Source organism: Mobula birostris, chromosome 25, assembly GCF_030028105.1.
Source record: "Mobula birostris isolate sMobBir1 chromosome 25, sMobBir1.hap1, whole genome shotgun sequence".
In the NCBI taxonomy this organism is placed as follows: Eukaryota; Metazoa; Chordata; class Chondrichthyes; order Myliobatiformes; family Myliobatidae; genus Mobula; species Mobula birostris.
The window spans coordinates 5,054,076-5,076,656 of NC_092394.1; the positions used below are offsets into that span (position 1 = coordinate 5,054,076).

At 45.2% G+C, this 22,581-nt stretch overlaps 1 protein-coding gene and 1 long non-coding RNA gene across 5 annotated transcripts in view; one reads left to right on the forward strand and one right to left on the reverse strand.

Annotated features, from left to right (window-relative positions):
• The window catches only part of eral1 (Era-like 12S mitochondrial rRNA chaperone 1), a 28,169-nt gene extending 21,292 nt beyond the window's left edge, over nucleotides 1–6,877 (forward strand). For all 3 annotated transcript variants that reach the window (XM_072243520.1, XM_072243522.1, XM_072243521.1), the window contains 2 exons: nucleotides 1,516–1,596; nucleotides 5,412–6,877. In XM_072243520.1, coding sequence (XP_072099621.1) covers nucleotides 1,516–1,596; nucleotides 5,412–5,534 — 204 coding nt within the window. In that variant the 3' untranslated portion in view covers nucleotides 5,535–6,877. The remainder of the gene's footprint in view (nucleotides 1–1,515; nucleotides 1,597–5,411) is intronic.
• On the reverse strand, nucleotides 428–19,882 carry LOC140187793 (uncharacterized). 2 transcript variants are annotated; one of them, XR_011883154.1, is made up of 4 exons: nucleotides 19,510–19,882; nucleotides 16,671–16,866; nucleotides 9,155–10,157; nucleotides 428–1,746 (listed from the first exon to the last, which is right to left on the reverse strand). It is a non-coding gene; the product is annotated as an uncharacterized lncRNA (long non-coding RNA). The 2 variants fall into 2 exon arrangements; XR_011883153.1 differs by lacking the exon at nucleotides 428–1,746 and having other exon boundaries at nucleotides 5,813–10,157; nucleotides 19,510–19,858.
• Nucleotides 19,883–22,581: the final 2,699 nt, after the last annotated feature.

Consider the following 22,581-nt stretch of genomic DNA (forward strand, 5'->3'; position numbering starts at 1 on the left):
TGTGATAGGAAAATGCACGAGGCTCAGCAGTCAAGCATACTGTCATTTCTCAAGCCTTCCACTTCAGCCACAGCAGACGACGAACCCCGACCTTCGACATCGAGGCGGGCAGAGATAGAAGACGATGAGCCGCCTGCTCTAATGGAAACAGACGATGACGAGATGACACCCCAGTGTCCCACCACCAGGCCACGGGCAGATACCGATTCGCGGAGAATGCAAAGGTAGCTGGAAGGCACACAGCACATCTTTAAGAAAAAAGCCAAAATAAACATGCTAATTGATTAGCTGCCGCTGACACATAATTGTCGGCCCAGATCAGAGACGACACAATCAGAAATAGGCACTGATCTGGGCCGACAATTACGGGCGGCACCTAATTAATTAGCATGTTTATTTCGGCTTTTTTCTTAAAGATGTGCTGCGTAGCACCCGGCTACTGCTGGACCCCTGCGTTCTTCGCGGCAATGTATCGCTCAGCAGCCTGGAGGGTGGGGGCCACTGCACCACCCCAGCTTGTGACGACTCAGTCTAACACACCATCATCAGTGTGCTCGGCACTGTCCCGATTCCTGTAAGTGATACTACACTGTACATACATTATTTCTACTTTATATAGGCTGTGTATTTTTACGTGTTATTTGGTATGATTTGGCAGCTTCATAGCTTAAAGGTTACTGGAGAGAGTGTTCTTGCCAACAGTACTTGCGTGAGATTTTCGCTACGGAGAACAGTTCAGTAATGATTGTGGAAAAATATTTCTACTTTATATAGGCTGTGTATTTATCATATCATTCCTGCTTTTACTATATGTTACTGTTATTTTAGGTTTTATGTGTTATTTGGCATGATTTGGTAGGTTATTTTTGGGTCTGTGAACGCTCACAAAATTTTCCCATATAAATAAATGGTAATTGCTTCTTTGCTTTACGACATTTCGGCTTACGAACCGTTTCATAGGAACGCTCTACCTACGGATGGCGGGGGAAACCTGTATTGAAAGGCCTAGATAGAATGGACATGGAGAGGATGTCACCTGTAGTGGGAGAGTCTAGGACCAGAGGGCACAAGAACCAAGATGAGGCGGGTGGTGAATCTGGAATTTATTGCTACAGACTGCTGCAGAGGGCAAGTCATTGCATATATAGGTTCCTGATTAGTAACGACATTAAAAGTTACAGGGAGAAGGCAAATGAATGGGATGAGAGCATATTTGAATTGTGGAGTAGACTTGACATGCCTAATTGTGCTCCTGTGTTTTATGGTCTTATGGAAAATAAACTTGACAGTCTTGAGCTCAGTCTGGGTCCCACCCTCCTTTTATAGGACCCCCAGCTCTGACAGAGTTGGAGCCCACCCCTTTCCACATCCTCCACTCAGGTCTGACAAATGGAGGACTGGTGCCTTGTATTTCCGGTCTGGTCCAGTGGTGAGGAAAATCTGGGTGTAGATCAGTGCCTTGATGTCTGTCCTGGGTGTGAAATCAAACACACTTAAACATCTGTTAACTTCTAGGACACCGAGCTGTGGGAGGAGGGACCAAGCGGGGAGCTCCGGATTCTGCAGAACCTCACTGTTGCCAGGAAGAATCACGCGGTGAGTATGTTTGTAGATACTGTCTTGTTACTTCTTTGCAGTGGAGTCAGTGAGTTCATGGTTCAGATTCACAGTCAAAAGTAAAATTTCTTATCAGCTTACGTATATGTTATGATAAACTACCTTTAGATCCATTATCACAGACGTTTACTGTAAAATAAAGAAATACAATAGAATTTACTGAAAAATCTGCATAAGCAAACAACCAGTGTGGAAATGTAGACAAACTAAGCAAATAAAAAAGTTAATACTGAGCACATAAGTTATAAAGGGTTCTCGGAAGTAAATCTGCAGGTTGTAGTATCAGTTCAGAGTAGTGGTGAGTGAAGTTTCCATGCCAATTCAGGAACCTGATGGTTGTAGGGTAACAACTGTTCCTGAACCTGGTGATGTGGGACCTGAGGATTCTGTTCTCTTTCCCCTTGATAGTGAAGACAAGAGAGCATGGTCTGCAGTACGGGAGTCTTTGTGCGGCAGCGCTCCATGTAAACGTGCTGAATGTTGGGGAGGGCTTTGCCTGTGACCGATTGGGCTGTGTCCACCACTTTTTGTAAACTTTTCTGTTCTTGGGGATTGATGTTCCCCTACCAGGCTGTAATGTGTACAGTGAGCCACTGTGCAACTATAGAAGTTTGTCAAAGTTTTTGGTGACATGCCGACTCTACACAAACTTCTAAGAAAACTGTCTCCAGAAACATGACCTGCTGTGCAAAGAGAAGCTATGCACTTCAAAGACCCTTCTTGCTGAATGCAAATTTTTCCTTGCCTGGCCATTGTTAACCCTTGCCTTGCCACAACCTCCACAGATTGAATTGACCAATAAAAAGGTTGAGGGAATGGGATGGAGCAAGAGCTGGCAGGTGATGGATGGATCCAGGAGAGGGAATGGTGAAGGCCGGATGGAGAGGAGAGAGTAGGAATAGTATCAGAAGCTGGGATTGTAGGTTGGGGCGAGGTGTTATCAACAATTCACTTTGCAAATGCAGACTGTCCAAACTTCACTGTGAAACTCTGGGCTACATCTCCAACATGCCTGTCTTTTCCCTACTTTGCACATTTGTTGACTATTTTGTCTTTGTTTTCAAAATAACTTGCTGTATACTATATCTAATCCATCAATTAGATCGACACAGTTCCCAGCCTTTTGCTGTTGTGGGATAACCTGTAGCCCTGTGTCAAGTGGGCCACTGTCCCACAGCAAGTCTCCCATGTGTCCACGATTTTGCAGTGTACTGATCAGTGCTGACTGAACACTTCGGTCTCAGGTCCTCACTGCTGGATTATTTCTCCATTTCCCCACCACACCTACTCATCATCAATCTTGCAGCTTCATAACACTTATTACAGTCATCACACAAAAATCTATCGGGTTGCGGGCTGAACTTGGCATTCATCAGTGCTTTTCTTGCGTGAGTGAGGAAGTTCTTTATTTTCACCTATATCTCCCTGAACTGAATTGACTTTATTCCTCACATCCTTCATATACTGTACATGAAGAGTAAAATTCTTCATGTTTTGTCTCCGTCTAAATGTGCAATGTGCAGTTTATAGTAATTTATAATAAATAGTATGTACAACAGGATAGTCTATATAACATAGAAATACAGTTATGTCAGCATGAGTTAAGCAGTCTGATGGCCTGGTGGAAGAAGCTGTCCTGGAGCCTGTTGGTCCTGGATTTTGTTTCCCAGATGGTAGCAGCTGGAACAGTTTGTGGTTGGGATGACTTGAGTCCCCAGTGATCCTTCAGACCCTTTTTACACACCTGTCTTTGTAAATGTCCTGAATAGTGGGAAGTTCACATCTACAGATGCGCTGGGCTGTCTGCACCACTCTCTGCAGAGTCCTGTGATTGAGAGAAGTACAGTTCCCATACCAGGCAGTGATGCAGCCAGTCAGGATGCTCTTAATTATGCCCCTGTAGAAAGATCTTAGGATTTGGGGGCTCACAGCAAACTTCTCCAACTGTCTGAGTTGAAAGAGGCACTGTTAGTTGTATAGACCAGCCAGTATGTATAGACCACCTGAGATCCTCAGTGATGTGTATGCCGAGGAACTTAAAGCTGTTCACCCTCTCAACCCCACATCCACTGATGTCAATAGGGACTAGCCTGTCTCCATTCCTCCTGTAGTCCACAACCAGCTCCTTTGTTTTTGCGACGTTGAGTGAGAGATTGTTATCTTGGCACCACTGTGTCAGGGTGGTGACTTCTTCTCTGTAGGCTGCCTCATTATTATTTGAGATTAGGCCTACCAGTGTAGTGCTGTCAGCAAATTTAATTAGCAGATTGGAGCTGTGGGTGGCAACACAATCATTGGTATACAGAGAGTAAAGGAGGGGGTTTAGGACACAGCCCTGAGGGGCACCTGTGTTGAGGCTGTGAAGGCTGCAGGTCTAATTTTTAGTATTGTTTTGAGCTCTTATACCAGTATCCTTGGACTTTGTCCATCTATAGTACTGTGCAAAAGTCCTAGGCACATATATATAGCTAGGGCGCCTAAGGCATTTGCACAGTACTGTATTTGTCAACATGGAGTGGAGAGCAAGTTTGTAAATCTGGCAGGAGCAAAGAATGTTGGAAATGGCAAGGGTGGAGTGCTGCAAGAGGAGTGTGGGACAGGTGGCAGAAAAGGAGTGCCAGGGGCAGTTGGTGGTGCGGGTGCAGACACACCCAGGTCGAAGACACCAGGCAAGGTCATTTTATTCCAAACAACTGCTTTATTGATCATTACAGAATGTCACTCTGGTGCTTCCCACTCCTTCCCCTTTTCCAACCATGATACCCCTCTCCCTGCCCCCTTTCCACTCTCAGTCCATAATGGAGAGCCATATCTTGGTAGGTTAATTGGCCATTGTAAATTGTCATGTGATGAGGCTAGGGTTAAATCGTGGCTCGAAGGGCTGGAAGGGGCTGCTCTGCGCTGTATCACAAACAAATAAATGTCAGAATCAGGTTTACCATCACTCACGTTTCTCATGATGAAATTTGTATTGCAACAGTAATACATAAAATTACTACAGTACTGTGAAAAGTCTTGGGCATCTAGTTATATATAGGTGCTGAAGACTTTTGAACAGTACTGTACCCCAACAGGTCTTTTAAATCAGAAGTCCCCAGCCTTTTGCACACCGCAGACCGGTTTAATATTGACGATGTTCTTGCGGACTGGGGAGTGGGGGGGTGGGGGGGCGGTGTTTAAGTTCAACAGTGCATGACAGGGAATGAGGACTCATATCGGTTCATATCGCCAAATCATATCATTTCCGTGCGGCCCGATAGCACATGCTCGCGGCCCAGTGGTTGGAGACCACCGTTTTAAATCACCTGGATCTAAGCCATCTCTTGATGTCATTTTGTTAAATATTCAATCTCTCTCTTTCTCTCTCACCCTCTCCTGTGCCCCCCACCCATGCAATTCTCTCCATGTGAACGCAACAGTACAGGCCTTTTGACGCATGATGATGTGCTGACTTTTTGACCTACTCTAAAATCAATCTAACCCTTCCCTCCCAGACAGCGCTTCATTTTTCTATCATCCATGTGCCTATCTATGAGTCTTTTAAATGTTTCCGATGTACCACCACTCTTGCATTCCAGACACCCACCACTCTCTGGGTAAAAACCCACCTCTATAATTCCCCTCCTATAGTTTACCCCAGTCAACTTAAAATTATGTCCCCTTCTATTAGCCATTTCTGACCTGGGGAAAAGTCTTTGGCTGTCCTCTTGATTGCCTTGTACATATAAAGTGCTGTGAGATTTTGTGATCTTTTGTTAAAATGCTATTTTTTTTTGTAACTTTTATGTTGGCAGAAATTATTGATTGGCCAGGGAGGTAGCCTGATTGGTAAAATTGCCCGAGATGTGGGACAGGACCTGATGAACGTCTTTCTCTGCGACGTGCAGTTGAGACTGCGTGTGAAAGTCAAGAAGTGAGCCTGCTGTTCACCCAAACAGATGACTTGAGGGGCTGTTTCTCCTCACTGCCCTACTGTCCACCCCATCCTTATCCCACCGAATCAGCGGATGCAGCAAGCAACCTGTCTTGATAGCTTGTAACTTGACGCAAGCCTTTGGACTCCTGTGGAAAGGGCTTCACAGGAAAGCTCACTGAAGTTTTTTTTTAAAAGAAAGGTGGGAGTTTGCCAGGAATGTGGACAAAAACGTTTTTCATGGTGGAGTTCAATTTTAATAATCTCTCGTGTAATCAGTTTGTACCACTAACAAGTGGGCTGTTGTTGATGTTCAATCAGAGGGAAGTTCTCTGACTTTTTATTAATTCCAGTGATGTGGACTTCAGAGAATGAGATAGCATTTATTGTCTCTCTAGTTCCCCTTGTGAAGGTGGCAGTAAGCTGCCCTGAATCACTGCAGTCCTTGAGATATGGGTATAACCTGGCTGTTTGCTGTTTTATCACCTTCACACTTAAACACAGTGCTTTGTCAGTCTTGAGCTCTGGAGTACCGGTTAGCATGACACTGTAATAGTTGTTACAGCTTGGGCTGTCAGAGTTTGGGGTTCGAATCTGGTGCCATCGGTAAGGAGTTTGTGCATTCCCCCCATATTCCCAAGACGTACCAGGTACCAGTTAGTAGGTTAATTGGTCATTGTACATTGTCCAGCGATTAGGCCAGGTGGGTTGCTGGGTGGCGCAGCTCGTTGTGCCGGAAGGGCCCGTTCCATGTGGTATCTCTAAATAAAGTATAAAAATTTTACAGGAAGGATCATTGTTTACAGTCCATTGTACATCTATTAAATCTGTCACTGCAGTACTTCAGGGTTAAACTCAACCACATCAGGGTGTGTTTATGGCCCAGACAATGTTACTTTGTAAAGGTCTTTATTAGCCTAGATAAGTTTTTACAATTAATTACAGCTTCACAGTCCCTTCGGTTAACACACCACCATGTTTCCACATATTTAAACTAAATTCAAATCCTCGTGGGATTTGAAGCCTTGTACTATGACACAAGCATACCCGAAAAACTACTGACTGCGCTTATGTCTAACAAAGCAGATCAGTTATTAGTGAGGCCCGACATTACAACCTTCAAACTTCTCACAGTGGTAAAGTATCAAGCTCTGTGAGTGGGTCTGCTCTTCAGGGTGTTCTGGCTGTGATCAACACATTTAATGGGGTTACAGGAAATAATGGTTCTTTCCTGGAACGTACATTCTCTGAGTGGTTGGGTTGTTTGAATGTGTATGTATTGTTTGTGAAACATCAGAAAGTAATTAAAGAGAAAGTTCAGTAATTCCCTGTTTCACCAGCCTCATGAGACTCGTGTCGCTTAATGAATGGTACAGAGAAAGATCGTCACTTTGCTGCCAAGCCTTCAATTTCTATCTTAATTCCTTTAGCCTCAGGAGGAGGGATTCTGTCCAAGGTAAGATTTAAATAATTATTTCTCTATATTATATCTCCTTATTTAACTTGTTTCCTGGGTGTTTAAAACAAAGGAGTCTTAAATTTCAGCCTAGTCACCCACTGGCTGTGTCACCTTCTTTCAACTTTCAAGTTTCCATCAGGCAGAATGCCGGAATGCTGCTGCTCCATTTCAGCCTCTCATTGGGCTGGCAGGCAGTGAAGGAGGGCAAGGTGTAAGCAATCCAGTTATACTGACGTAGAACGTCCCCAGACCACAGTACATTGTAAATGGTGGTACGCAGACAGATCTACCTGAGACGGTTGGTTGCATCCTGACGATGGCAATGGCAAGTCGAAGGAAAGTGATGTTGGTGCACAAGATAATGCGGCATTGATCGAGTGGACAGTCAGAGACCTTAACCTACTACCCTGAGAAAGGATGCTCTGCTGCCTGCACATGAAGGCACAGTTCATGATTCCTGCGCTCTTAACCCTGAATCCAACACCTTTGCCCTGATGTGTTGCGTCAGAAACCTTTTCCCCAGGGTGGATAACCCTTCCCTCTCACATAGCCCTCCATTTTCTTACATCCGTGTGCCTGTCTGAGAGTCTCTGATGTATCTGCCTCCACCACCACCCCTGGCAGTGCGTTCCACACACTCACCACTCTGTGTAGAAAAATCTTGCCTCTGACTCCACCCCATACTTTTTTCCAATCACCTTAAAATTATGCCCCCTAGTATTAGCCATTTCTGCCTGGGGAAAAAGTCTCTGGTTGTCCACTCTGTGCCCCTTATCATCTTCTAGAGCTGCAGCATTATCTCTGCTAGCATCTGACAGAGGGAACCTGTGGATTCCACACAGACAGCACTGAGGAGTAGGATGGAAACTGGGTCCTTTGGAGCTGTGAGACGGCTACACTAACCACTGCTGGAGTTGAAGTCCCACTCCAGAAACATTAGTTAAAAATGTGGGCTGGTCTCTATCTATTGCACTCCGCAGGATGATACTATTATTGACATAGTACTCTTTCTTGTGGTGTGTGGCCAAGTGGTTAGGGCGTTGGGCTCACGACCTGAAGGTCGTGGGTTCGAGTCTCGGCCAAGGCAGCGTGTTGTGTCTTTGAGCAAGGCACTTAACCACACACTGCTCCAGTCCACCCAGCTGAAAATGAGTACCAGCAAACTACTGGGGGTTAACCTCGCGATAGGCTGGCATCCTATCCGGAGGGGGGTCTTGTACTCTCAGTCGCTTCAGGCCACAGAAACCGGCATAAGCACCAGCCTGATGGGCCACAAAGGCTTGGGACAGACTTTAACTTTGACCCTTACTTGTCTCAGCTTCCTGATGAAGAGTCTTGGCTCGAAACATTAATGGTTTTTCCCCTCCATGGGCACTGCCTGACCTGCTGAGTTCCTCCGGCATTTTGTGTGTGTTGCTTCAGACAAAATGTAGCTCAGTCAATCAGAATCAAAATTATTATCACTGACCTGTTGAGAAATTTGTTGTTTTGTGGCAGTGGTACAACACAATACATTAAAGGTATTATGTTACAATAAATAGAAAAATTATAAGAAATATATTTGCAAGTATAATATATAAAATAAATTTAATAAAGTAAATACGTAATGCAAAAAGAGAGTAAACGTGAGGTAGTGTTCATGGGTTCAGAAATCTGATGGTGGAGGGGAGGAAGTTGTTTGTAAAACTTTGTTCAGGCTCCTCTATCTCCTCCCAGATGGAGGGATTGAGAATTTTAAATGCAGAGGGAGATGGGGAGATTTAGGGAGGAAATTTTAGAGCTTTAGGCTAAAGAGCTGAAGGGTGGGGTGGGAAGGATGCTTGATTTTGTGTCTGGAAAAGGCCATGGAGGAATTGGAAAAGGCTGATTGGAATTCTATAAACGAGACTGTGTGGTCAGCTCTAAGTGAGCTCAAGGATGGTGGTGAAATAAGTCTTTGCAAATTGGGACAGAAGAGAGAGACTTAAAGTGAAATTTACATAGTGTAGAATGCATGGGGGACCCACATGATAGAGCACGGTTACACAGACACACCCAAATGACGCAAATAGCCACTGAATTTGGATAATTAATCTGAGTTTGAGATGGAGAGAAAAAGATGAAGATAAAGCATTAGTTTTATTTATCACGTGTACATCGAAACAATAGTGAAATGTGTCACTTACGTCAATGACCAGCACAGTCCCAGGGTGTGCTGGGAGCAGCCCACAGGTGTCGCCATAATTCCAGTGCCAGCATATACCCTGCCCATAACTCACTAGCCCTAATTAGTACATCCTTGAAATGTGGGAGGAAACGGGAGAACTCAGAGGAAGCCCTCAAGGTCATGGTGGAGAACAGCGTAGTGGTTAGCAGAACACTTTACCGCACTAGCAACCTGGGTTCAATTCCTGCCGCTGTCTGTAAGGAGTTTGTATCTCTCCCCCTGGCTGTGAGGGTTTCCTCCAGATGCTCTAGTGTCCTCTCAGATTCCAGTGACGTGCAGGCGAGTTGTGGGCATGCTGTGTTGGCAATGGAAGCATGGTGACACTTGCCCGCTACACCCCCGCCAACACAATCTTTGCTGATTTGATTTGATCCAAATGACTCATTTTACTGTATGTTTTGATGTATATGTGACAAATAAAGCTAATCTTTACAAACTCCTTACAGACAGCAGGGGGAATTGAACCCCGACCACTGGTGCTGTGAAGTATTACGCTAACTGTTACACTAGTGTGCTGCCTAACAAGGCAGTCTAAATTGAATCTTGTGAGCAGGGTTTTACAGAAAATTTTTGCTAGTGAAGGGAGATTTGCTGCAAAACACACGGTAATCTGGCCGTTCTGCTGCTGCTCTTACTTTTATCACTTGTATATCCACTTCCATTATTCCTGCAGTTTTTATTTTATTTCAGTTGAAGTCACAAACTAATAGAAATTCACAGTTTGTCATTGCTTCCGCTGGGTCCTTGTGCTTTGTTGTCTCTTCACCTTCCAGCTGCTGAGAAGAGTCTGGGAGCAGCGGTATAACCCTTACCAGTACTTAGACAAGTAATGGTAACGGTTTAACCGACACCCCCTCAGAGTCCAGCGATAAGTCCCGTGCATATTGGAGGTCTTGAGTTATCAAGAGAGATTCGATTGACTGGATCTGTTTTCCCTGGAGTGAAGGAAGCTTTGAGAAGACCTGTAGGAGGTGTGTAAAAAAAAAAGTCATGAAAGGCATAGGTAGTATAGATAGGCAGAGTGTTTCCCATGTCTAAAGCCCACAAGGCATAGGTGTAAGGTGAGAGGGAGGAGGTTCAAAGGGGACAGTTTGTATTATTACAGATGCAGCATAATAACAAGCCCAGCGAGCCCACACTGCCCAATTGCACCCCTCAACCTACTAACCTGCACGTCCTTGGAATGTGGGAGGAAGCTGGACCACCCGGGGGAAACACAGACACATGGAGAAGGTTCAGGCTCCTCACATACAGCAGGAGGAATTGAACCTGGGTCACTGGCAGTGTAATAGCATTAAGCTGATCACTACACTGGCATGCCGCCCCAGATCTGAGGGCTGAATTTTCTACACAGAGAGTAGTTGGTGTCCGGAATGGGCTGCCAGAGGGAGAGATGGAGGCAGAAGCAGAAGCAGTAGCAGTAGCAGCATTTAAGAGGCTTCTTTACAGATATGGGAACGAGCAGGGCACAGAGGGATATGGAATTAAGGCAGGTGAACGGGATTAGTCAGAGTCAGAGAGTGAAACTGCACAGATATGGGCCTAGCAAGACCATACCAACCATGGCTCTAGGCTAGTCCCATGGTCAGCATATACAAGTGGACCGAAGAGCCTGTTTCTTTGCTGAACAACTCCGTGTTTTTATAAATGTGTAAAGAAAGGGAGGCTTTAGTAGAAACTGAGCCACTGAAGCCTTACCTTGGTATGCAGGCTCCAAGAACTGCTGTATCTCTCCAGAATCCTGGTTAGACTTCACCTGGAACACTGAGGGCAGTTCTGAGTTTCACATCCTGAGCTAGCTTCCAGCCTGGGACAGAGAACTCTGTACATTTCCCAGGCCAGAACTGGAATCTTAGGGCTGCAGTACAATTGGCTTGTAGTCCTGAGAATTTAGAAGGTCATAGGACGATTTCGATAGATGGAAACTATTTCCCTTGCTTGGGTGTATAGAAGGTGGCATAGTCTTTAAGTCTTGTTCCTGAACAACACTACCCAAACAAACCCAGATCAGTTTCCAGTCCGACACTCAAAGAGTTCACAACATTTTGGGAGAGGGGGTTCAACATTTCTGCCACTGTTCTGTTAGAGATATGGCCTTGTCCCTAAATGTATTGGCCGTAAGATAACCCCGGGACAGAACTTTCACAGCCAGGGTGTTCAGGGGGTGAAGTTAGGAAGGATTCCAAACCCCCAACAGAAAAATTTCTGACTTCTGTATCTGATTCTCTTTACTTGAAACAAGAGTGCACGATAACGTAGAGCTTAACACAGCTCTTTACAGCACTGGTGACCCACAAGTTATTATAGAAATGCAAAGGGGCACTATAGTGTCATGGTTAGGAGTGATTTGCAGCTCCTGCTTTCACTAATTGGGGTTCAATTCCTGTCGCTGTGTGAAGGGAGTTTGTACGTGTTCCCTGTGACTGTGTGGGTTTCCTGCAGGTGCTTTGGTTTCCTCCCACATTCCAAAGACGCATGGGTTGGTAGGTTTAATTGGTTACATGGGTGTAATTGGGTGGCACAGGCTCGAAGGGCCTGCTACTGTGCTGTATCTTTAAATAAAGATATAAGATCACCGCAAACTCAAGATTACAAGTCATTTGTAATCTGCAGTGATCATGTAACCTATTAGTATTTTTGATCAAACTTATAGCTACAGGGAAGTCGTATTTTTCCCCTTGCCTGTTCCCTGAAATAAAATTCAGAAGTAATGTGTTTTTGCGTCAGCAACAACAGAAGTCATTGGATTGAATTTCATTAGAAGCAGAATAATTGGAAGTTATCCCCCCAAACATCAAGTAAGTAATGTTCTGAACATGCCGGGCTGAGAGATGACGCCCCTGACTGAGTGCCAGTTGGGCTCCCTTTGAGACTTCAGAGGATGAAGGCAGTGGATTAATGCCGGGTGCAACAGTTTGTCCAACGCGCAGTGCATTTAGAGAGAATATTTCTGAAAACTGTTGAATAACGTCGCTGAGAATTTAAAGATAACCTGACATTTTTTTAATGCCACAGCAAGTGCACAGAGGAAGGAAGCAGAAAGGAAAAGGGAATTGACTCATTTGAGGGGAAAGGTGACAGATCTGTAACGTGTCTAATAGACTCGGTATGTAGTTTAGACCATAAGATACAGGAGCATTATTAAGCCATTGGGCCCATCGGGTCTGCTCTGCAGCTTGAGTGATCAGATAATCACTCCCTGCTTGCAGAAGGGCCACAATCAGTCTTTCAGCATTTGGGCTTAAATGAGGATTGTGTGTTTGAGGGAGATGGGACTCAGGTTTATTATCACCGGCTCAGTGAGTAGCACTCATCTCCAACATGAGAAACTAGTGCGCTTGCAACCTGCAGCAGAGAGTAGAGCTGCTGGAGGGGTGGGATTTGCAGTCAGCAGCAGCACAGGGAGGATATCGTCTCGCAGGAGCACAGAGTGAGAAGTGAGGGGGCACTGAACTTGACGGTCAGCCCAGGGGTACTACACTGTAGGAGGGAGCAGGGCTGAGGGGAGGGGCAATTTGGAGGGAGTTTTGCACTGTTGTGATGGGGCAATACCTGGAAGTGCTGTGCGAGTGGAGGGTACCAGCATCTGGATGGTCGGGGGCCCCATCTGCCCCTTCCGTATCCCACACCATTATATGTGGGATGTACATAGACATGTCTAATAAACAAAACGAAAGCTACATCACAGTACAGACCCTTCAGCCCACGATGTTGTGCCAGCCCTTTACACCACAGAGCTTCCCAGGGCAGACCTGTGGCATCAGAAAGCAAACTAGGCTGAGTAAGAAATGGCTGGATTGTACTTACATAGAGCAGTACAGACCACAGCTGCCGTCTAACTAATCCCACCTACCTGTTCCTTGTCCCCCTCCCTCTGTTCCCTGCCTGTGTATGTGTCTGTCTATATGCTGCTGTGTTGGAAGGCAGCATAGACCACAAGAGTGAGAAAGCTTGGACTGGTTTGATGCTGTTCAGTCTAAACCTTGGTCAGAGCTGATTGATCTCGGGAACTGAGATTAGATGAGCTTTATTTGCCTTATGAACTTCCAAACACTGTCAGGTGCGTTGTTTGCATCAATGACCAACAAACCGGGGAGGTGCTGGGGGCAGCACGGCCTCAGCTTACTAACCTGACCTGTATATCTTTAGAACGTGGGAGGAAGCCAGAGCACCCAGAGGAAAGTCACACGGTCACAGGGAGAACGTACACGCTCCTTACAGGCAGTGGCAGGGATTGAATCCTGATCAGTGATCGATGGCGCTCAACAGCATTGCACTAATCACTTTTAGTTCAGTCATAGTTCGTTGTCTGCTTGGGAAGGAGAACATTGCCAATGCGGCTGTAATTCCTACTCGTATTGTGTGTCTCGGTGGAATTGCTGTGAGTGGGGGTGACTGGTTCACCGCAAAAGGGGCGGATTAACAACACCGAAGATAAGGAGTGTGTCACTGGCCCTTTTGGAGTTGCAGCAAGTAACAGTGGGAGATTTACTGAGGGTCAGGGTGAAGGAGCTGGACAAACATCAGTGGAGATACAGCACATGGAGCTGGTGGAACCCAGATGAGTGTTAATAGAGACATGTTTCCTCTGGGATGGCAGCTGGATCTAGATCAGAAGAGATGCAGATTGGTTACCCCCTCCGTCCGGCTGCTGAGTTGCTCCTGAGAGCAGCGATATAACCGTCACCAGTACTTAAACAAGTAATGGTAACGGTTTAACCGACACCCCCCTCAGTATCCGGTTGTCTGTCCTGAGCGCAAGTGTATTGGTGGTGGGGAGGGGGTTTTCAATGTAAAATGAGAGTGGCAGGGACCTGGGAGATGCAGGATCAGGATTCAACGAGCTTCAGGAGCAAGCATGAACTCCTCGATCATCAGTAAACTAAATAACAAGGTTCTGTAACTTGTGTTGGGACCTTCAGACAAAGAACACCATCGTCCTACTGAAAAGTTTGCTGGTGAATGAGTGAGGGTGAGAGCTGCTTGGGGTGTCGGCGCAGAGCCGCTCAGGGAACTGATACAAGACAACAATGGGTGAAGGCTCTTGATGCTCTTTGGATTCACACCTCTTGTACGCTGGGTGTGATAGTTGGATCCATTCTTCCAGAACTTGGACTTGTCGGACAGTCAGGCCCTGGATAGTACATCATCTATACTGTAGTAACATTACGGTGAACTTACAGTATATGATGATATCCTGCCCCGAGCTCCAGGCACATCTTCAGCGTCCTGTTGTATAAGGAAGTACCACAGTGAGAATGAGCGGATAGCCACAACATCTCACCTTTCACCTCACCTACCCTTTCAGAAGATGGTTCCTGAGTCAGAAAGAAGATCACAAGCCACGTGGTGACTGGAATGAACAGGTAGAGGGGGTTGTGCTTGAGTATTTTGGTGGGGAGGGGGGAGCAGATAGGAAATTTGCTTTCCTTACAATATCAGTACCTCATTCACATGGTCCTCTAACTCTGTGAGATGGTTGAGCACCTTTGTGCCCTGCTGTGGCAAAGCAAAAGTGCTCGATGCAGATGTGAGCATAGCTGCTTTCTACTCCCTTGTGCTGTGTTATACCCGGGGCTTATCTCACAGTAAACTGCTGACACTAAAGCAGGAAAGCCGGAAAGACTTCTGATAGGAGGCGTAGATGGAATGGACAGCCAGAGAATTCTCTCCCAGGGCAGTATGGCTAATACCAGGGGGTGTAATTTTAAGGTGATTGGAGGAAAGTAGGGGCGTAGCAATGGTAAGTTTTTTTTTTAACATAGAGAATCAGAATCATTCAATATCATCAGCATATATCATGAAATTTGTTGTAATGCAACAACAGTACATTTCAATATAAACTTACAGTAAATGTATATATGTTAAATATAATAAATAGTGTTAAAAGTGGAAAAAATAGTGAGGTAGTGTTCATGGGTTCACTGTCCATTCAGAAATCTGATGGCAGAAGGGAAGAAACTGTTCCTGAATCATTGAGTGTGTGTCTTCATGCTCCTGTACCTTCTCCCTGATGGTAGCAATCAGAAGGGGGCATGTCCTGGGTGATGAGGGTCCTTAATTCGGATGCTGTCTTTCTGAGGCATCGCTCCTTGAAGATGCCCTGGATGTTGGGGAGGTTAATGCTCATGATGGAGCTGACTGAGTTTACAGCTTTCTGCAGCTTATTTCAATCCAGTGCAAATTCCACAGACACAGACACACACAGGTGGGTGCATGGAACATGCTGCCAGGGTAGTAGAGGCAGATATATTAGGGACATCTAAGATGGGTACATGAATGATTGAGAAAAGGAATATAGGAGGGGAGGGTTAATTTATTTTAAAAGGTCAGCATAACATTGTGGACCGAAGGGCTTGTACTGTGCAGTAACGTCCTATATCCTAGCCATTCAAGCAATTTCTGTGGAAAGAATCCAGTTAACATTTTGACTCAGAACTAACTGTTCCTGGGAACTGGCTGAAGAGTTTAAAGTTTTCAAAGGTCTGGACTCAATAATGGCGGGCTCCATGCTTAAGGGCAGTGTCCCAGGACACACCAACTGACCAAGGACTTTGATCAAAAGTGGGATCTGCCCACTTTACTGACCAGTGAAATTGCTGTTCAAGCTCCCAGTCTGGCACAGGCATGGCCAGCTGCCATTTAGCTTCAGAATTATTTCAGAAAATGAACAGGAAAGTCGATCGGTTCAAAATAGACGAGGAACTTGCCAGCAATGGTGCAGTATGGATTAAAGCAACAACGCCCAGAACTATGATCAACACTTTGCTTTGTTCTGTTCTTTACTGTGTTACTGACGCAATAACATTTTCACATGGGAATTAACGACAGCAGCATCATTACCCCTAAAGGCAGTTTTCATTCAGAAATACAGCACAGAACGGGCCCTTCCAGCCCAGCAACCCACCTATTTAACCCTGGTTTAATCACAGGTCTGTTTACAATGACTAATTAACCCACTAACCAGTATGCCTTTGGACTGTGGGAGGAAACCCACCCAGTCACGGGGAAGAACATAGAAACTCCTTACAGACAGCACCGAAATGGAACGCCGAACTCTGACACCCTGAGCTAACCACTCTGCTACTTTGGCGCCCATCAGTTGAGATCCAAGTACAATAAGGCACAGAAGGCGGCCTCTTGGCCCCAGTCCAATTCATTTGATATGTCTTGCTCTTTCTCCAAAGCCTTGAAAATTTTTGCTTCCCCAATAACCTTTCTGCATTTCATTCTACTGCCCCTTCAGGCAGCTTGTTACCGAGTGAAAGGGATTTTTCTGCAGGGTCTGATAATTGCCTTAAATTTGAGTACCCACCTGTCAGTGAAAGCTGGTTCTCTCATTTACACCATCAAAAACCCCACATGCTTTTAAAATTCTGTGATAAAATCTCTCTGCTCTAAGGAGAACAACTGAGCCTCCACACTCTCCCCATATACTGTGTTGGCCCTCAGGTTCCATTTTAAGCAGCACTCACGGTTGCTCTGATCGTGACCACCCTTTGCTTTATAGCCGGTGTTGACGTCTCAGGTCTCTGAGCTGTGTTCCTCACTGTTTGCCACTCCGGGGTTTAACTGACTTCACCCTGCTTTTAGCCGCTGGGAGAGTTGGGGTTCATATCAGGAAGAGAAGTCTCCTGCTTTTAATTGGCCCGTTTCTTTCTCACTCTCCATCTGCGGAAGAGAATTCAACTATTTTTAGTTCATCAGCAGTTGATTTTTTCTTGGAAAAGAGAACTGAAACTCCCAATCAAGTGAACTTAACATTCTTTAAATAAATCACTAATCATGAATTTATCAGCGGTGCAGCTTGTGTGACCTGATTGAAATGGGTATTTTCTCTGTAACAACTTTTTAACAGTTGAAGAAATTCTTAATTTCACATTTGTACTTTTCCGAGGTAGCATATGGTCCCACTGTGATCAGAGACTATCCCTTTAAAGAGGAACTGCATTTGTGTGCTTTACCATAGTCTAGTGTGCAAGGGTAGGTGAAGACAATGTGGCCATGACTGTTCCCCTGGGTAGGAGGTTATAGTGTGACTCCAGATTCTGGTTCCAGCCTGACTCCCAGTGGGAATAAGTATAAGGATGCAAAGCTGAGGCTTTATTAGGCATTGGTCAGATTGCACTTGGAATATTGTGAACAGTTTTTGGCCCCTTATTTAAGGAAGAGTGTGCTGGTATTGGAGAGGGTTTAAACAAGAATGATCCCAGGAATAAAAAGGTATACAGAGTGTTTGATTGCTTGGGGCTAGTACTTACTGGAGATTAGAAGAATGAAGAGGGATCTCATTAAACCTATTGAATATTGAATGACCTAGATAGAGTGCGCATGGAGAGGAAGTTTGCTATAGTTGAGGACCAGATGCCTCAGCCTCAGAATACAAGGACAGCCCTTTAGAACAAAGATGAGGATGAATTTCTTTAGCCACAGGGTGGTGAATCTGTGGAACTCAGTACCATGGATGGCTATGGAGCCCAAGACACCATATTAGATAAGGTGGATGGCCCACAAATCATTTTCCGTGGAAGGAGAGTCTGAAACTAGACAGCATTAATTAAAGATGAGAGGGAAAAGCTTTAAAGGATACCTGGGGAGGAAAATGTCCCACACAAAATGTGGTGAGTATGTGGAATGATGTGGAGTCCTGATGAAGAGTCTCAACCTGAAATCGATATGGTCTGACCTCTTGTGTTTTGTGTGTATTGTGTGGAATAAGCTGCCAGAGGATGTGGTAGAGGCTGGTACAGCTAAGATGTTTAAAAGACAATTTGGACGGATACATCAATAGGAAAAGGTTTAGAGTGGGGCTCCCAGATTCTTTAATGCCATGGACCAATACCATTAAGCAAGAGGTCATTGGACTCCAGTTTGGGAACTCCTGGTTTAGAGGGATATGGGCCAATGGGACTAACTCAGTACGGCACCTGGTTTAACTATGACTACAGAATAAAATCCACAGCGAACCTGGGTATGCCAAGCTGGGACTCTCTGCCATGCTGTTGAACACACCAGTAGCATTCTGATTTAACTCCATACATGCTATTGTACAGCAATAACCAGAGTTTCACACTGTCTGTGGGCCTTCAACTATTAATATTGGGAATATCCAAGTTTGCCAAAATAGTGAAGTTTGGTGTGGTGTAAAAGGTATAGGCAGTGAGGTAAAATAACAAGACATTGAGAGATTAAATGGACAATCGTGTTCTGGTATGGAGGAGCCACTGCACAGGATTGGAAAAAGCTGCAGACAGTTGCAAAATCGTTCAGCTCCATCATTAAGGATCCTCACCACTGAGAACATGCCCCCGATTCATTACTAGCATCAGGGAGAAGAAACTCAATGTTTCAGGAAAAGTTTCTTCCCATCTGCCTTCCTCACTGTTTGTCCCCTTCTTTTTGCACTCCTTAATTTAATTTTCTTTTTGAAATATACTTACTATAATTTAGTTTTTATTTATATTGCAATGTACTGTTGCTGTAAAACAACAAATTTCACAACATATGCCAGTGATATTAAACCTGATTCTGATTCAGTACCCCACTATTTTTGTCCCTCTTGCATTGCCTGTTTAAGTTTTTAATATATTCAGTATTTGTTATTGTAATTTATGCAAAATACACAAAATATACTGCACTGTTACCTATAAACAATAAATTTCACACCTGGGTCAGTGTAATAAACCTGATTCTAATTCTGAAAACCCTTTTTGGGCCAGAATAATATTTAAGATTGAGAATATTTGACAAACCATATATTGTTGAAGTTCGGAGAGCAGAGGGCAGTAAACAACATGGAATTAAGAGCCATTTCCTCAATGTACCTGCTGCTGTATAGATTCAACAGGATGCAACCCAGGACTCAATGGGTTAAATGTGCGGAGTAGGCAAAGCAGTTGACTGTTCTCTATGGTACAGAAAGTTAAGTGGGGAATTGTTTGTTTAAAGGAATTAAAAAGGTAGACACATTTTTTTCTGTATCACACAGTTGGGGTGGGGGGGGTCTCAGGGAAGAGAATGGAGCAGAGGAGGGGAGGAAGTCCTCTGAACCCCCGTGACCCTCCTGCTGTTCCCCTTGACCCCATCTGAGAGCTGGTTCCATGTCAGTTTGGCACACCCTCAGGGCTGAACTGAGGTACCAGTCTGAAATGACTCTCAGAGTGTGACCCAAAGCCTTTGGGCTTGGAGGCTGGGCACTTGCTGAGTGACCACTGTACAACTCTGTAACACTCAGCCCTGGTGCAAGGGAGAAGTCTGAACTTCAAGAAGTAACGAATGTGAGAAAAGGTGCAGAGTAAAGCTTCCACAACCTACCTCCTGAGAAATGACGCCCTCTCCCAATGCAGGCTTTGTGACTCCCACACTCTGGTTTTACCACTGACCGGTGCCTCAGGATTGAGAGCGCCGCAGACTTGACTTCTTACTTCTTTGGTCCTTCTTGCTTTCTCTCCATTTCTCCACCTCCCCCCTCCAATCCAAACCCTTCCCCAGTCTCTCTCTGTCTCTCACTCTCTGTCACATGCACTCTCTCATTCTCTCTCTCTCTCTCTTGCCTTCTCACACATTCGCCCTCTTACACATTCACACCTCTCTCTCTGGTACATCCTTATTATGGGCTGGCTTCATTTGCATACCCCAAAAGAGGGTTCTCTGATTAACTATTCACTCAGTGTCCCACTGCTTGCTTGGTACTGATAAGGATAGATGTGGGGAGAGGCTGGAATGTTATGAGCAGGCGGACTCGCTGTGGTTAGGGTGGAGGTTTTGCCTCAAGCAACGCCTTGAGAAGAGCAGCCTGATAAGGCTCAAGTGGGTCTATCTCGCCCGCACCACCATCTGTGTGTCAGCTCAAGAAGCGGGCGACTTCCAGGAATCCTTCTGACCCGCTGATGTCCCAGCGTCCCTTGTGTGTCTCTGACTGCTGGTCACTGGGATGTGGCAGTTGGACAGGGTGACCTTGGCCAGGCTTGGGTGAGGCTTCAGTTCCAGAGGGCAATGGCTTGATGTTTTCTGAGCTATGACGGGCTGAATGACAAGGGACTGTATACACCCTCGCTCACAGTCACACTCGGACATGGGTACAAACACACGGACGCAGACTCTTCTAGTAACCTTAGTGAAGGTGGAATGGTAGTTGACTGCTGACCTTGCCTGGGTTTACATACATGCCCTGGCCAAATCAGGCCCGAGCTCCCAAATCCAGTATGTTTATGAAGCAGTTGTGATATTGGAAGAATCTGTAATTACTATCAGTTTATTTTTTCTGGACTCTTAAACCTCTGATTAATGATCCTGCAATTTGAACTCTAAATTGTTAGTCCAGTAACATAATACTTCTGTTCTGCACTGCCACACTCCCTAACTGCTCTGGCCAATGATCTAATGATGTGGTTAAGTCTCTGGGGTAGAAACCAGAGTTCTCATCCAGGAGCATCGGTTCAAATCCTGTCAGCCGGGATATCTTACATAGGATATAGAACAGTACAGCACAGCTGTGCTGAACTAAATTAAGCTGATGACATCTAATCCTTTCTGCCTGCACATGGTCCATAATCCCCCCTCACCTTCTCTGCATATTCATGCACGCATCCAAGAGCATCTTAAATACATCTTATATCTGCTTCCACCGTGATCCCAGGCAGCATATTCCAGTTGAGTATTAACATTTTGACCCTGCGAGAAGGATACTTGCTCTCTGCTTTAGCCCTGCCTCTCACTGGAGATGGGATGGCTCAGTAGGGTGGCAGTTAACATAACTATTACAGTGCCAGCAGTCAGTGTTCAATTCCTGCTGCTGTCTGTAAGGAATTTGTATAATTCTTCCCGTAACTGCTTGGGTTTCCTCCCACATTCCAAAGATGTATGGGTTAGTCAGTTAATTGGTCACATGGGTGGAATTGGGTGGTATAGGTTCATTGGGATTGAAGGGCCTGTTACCTTGCTGCATCCCTAAAATAAAAAAAAATAAAACTTTCTAACACATTTCCCTCAGCTTCTGCCTCGTTTGTGCAGCTTCTCCCTATAGCACGTGCCTTCCTAAGCAGCATCCATCCAATAATGGGGTGACCTGAACTGAATGCAGTTCTCCAGATACAACCTAACCAAAGCTTTACAAAGCTACAATATAACTTCCAAACTCTCAATCACTACGCTTCAACTATTAAACATCCTTTACCACCCTATCAACTTGTACAGCTGCTTTCTCAGAGCTCGGGGTGGAGATCTCAGGATCCCCATATTATAAATAATAAACAAATCTGAGATGTGAGAAAGCTGCCCCACTGGACTTTGTTAAACCCATTTTGACGAGTAGTGCCTTTGTGGGAAATGAGACTCTTTAGGTTGGACAGAGCCACTTCCCTTCAACACCCCACTCTCCCAAACTCAACACTGTCCCTTTCCGGCTCGCTGGGCGTACTCTTCTCTCACCCCTTCCATTGGATACAAAAACTGAAAGCATATACCACCAGGATCAAGAGCAGCTTCTGTCCCACTGTTGAATGGTCCCCTAGTCACAATCTACTGGATGTCATTGTGGCCTTGTACTTTACTGGTTACCTGCAGCACAGTTTCTCTGTAACTGGAGCACTTTTACAGAGGCAGCTTGGTTATCATGGCAGTTAGTATAATGCTGTACAGTGCCAGTGACTGGGGTTCAATTCCTGCTGCTCCCCATTAGGAGTTTGTTCATTCTTCCTGTGATTGTCAATGCCAAAGACATAGGGGTTAGTAAGTTGTGGGCACGCTATGTTGGCAATACTTATGGGCTGCTCCCAACACATCCTTGGACATAAACAACACATTTCACTATATGTTTTGAAGCCTCGATGTACATGTGATAAATGAAGCCAATCTAATCTTAATAAAATGAAATGATCTGTATGGGTGGTATGCAAGACAAGTTTTTCCTGCGTTGTCACATGTAACAATGTTTGTCCATATGGGTACATGTGACGGTAATAACGGGTGGCAGGGTGTACATCTGCCCCTACCAAAGGAGGTGTAAGGCGTTGCTTCCCTCCACTAGCCTGCAGGTCACCCTGGGTCAATGTGTAGCACTTGAAGCCATGGGTAAGGGTCACGTGTAACTTCTGGTTATGCGACCACTGGCACCAGGCAGGCAACCTCTCAAAAATATTGATAATGGCTGGGGTCACCCATCTTGTAAAGACACTGCCCAGAAGAAGGCAATGGCAAACGACTTCGGTAGAAAAATTTCCAAGAACAATCATGGTCACGGGAAAGCCCATGTTTCTCCTCGTCATACGACACAGAACAGAATGAATGAACAACAGTAAAAAAAAAACGATATATTGGTACACGTGACGGAACGTGACAGTGAGTATCTGTTGCTTCATGGCCCTCAAAATTCAAAGTAAATTTATT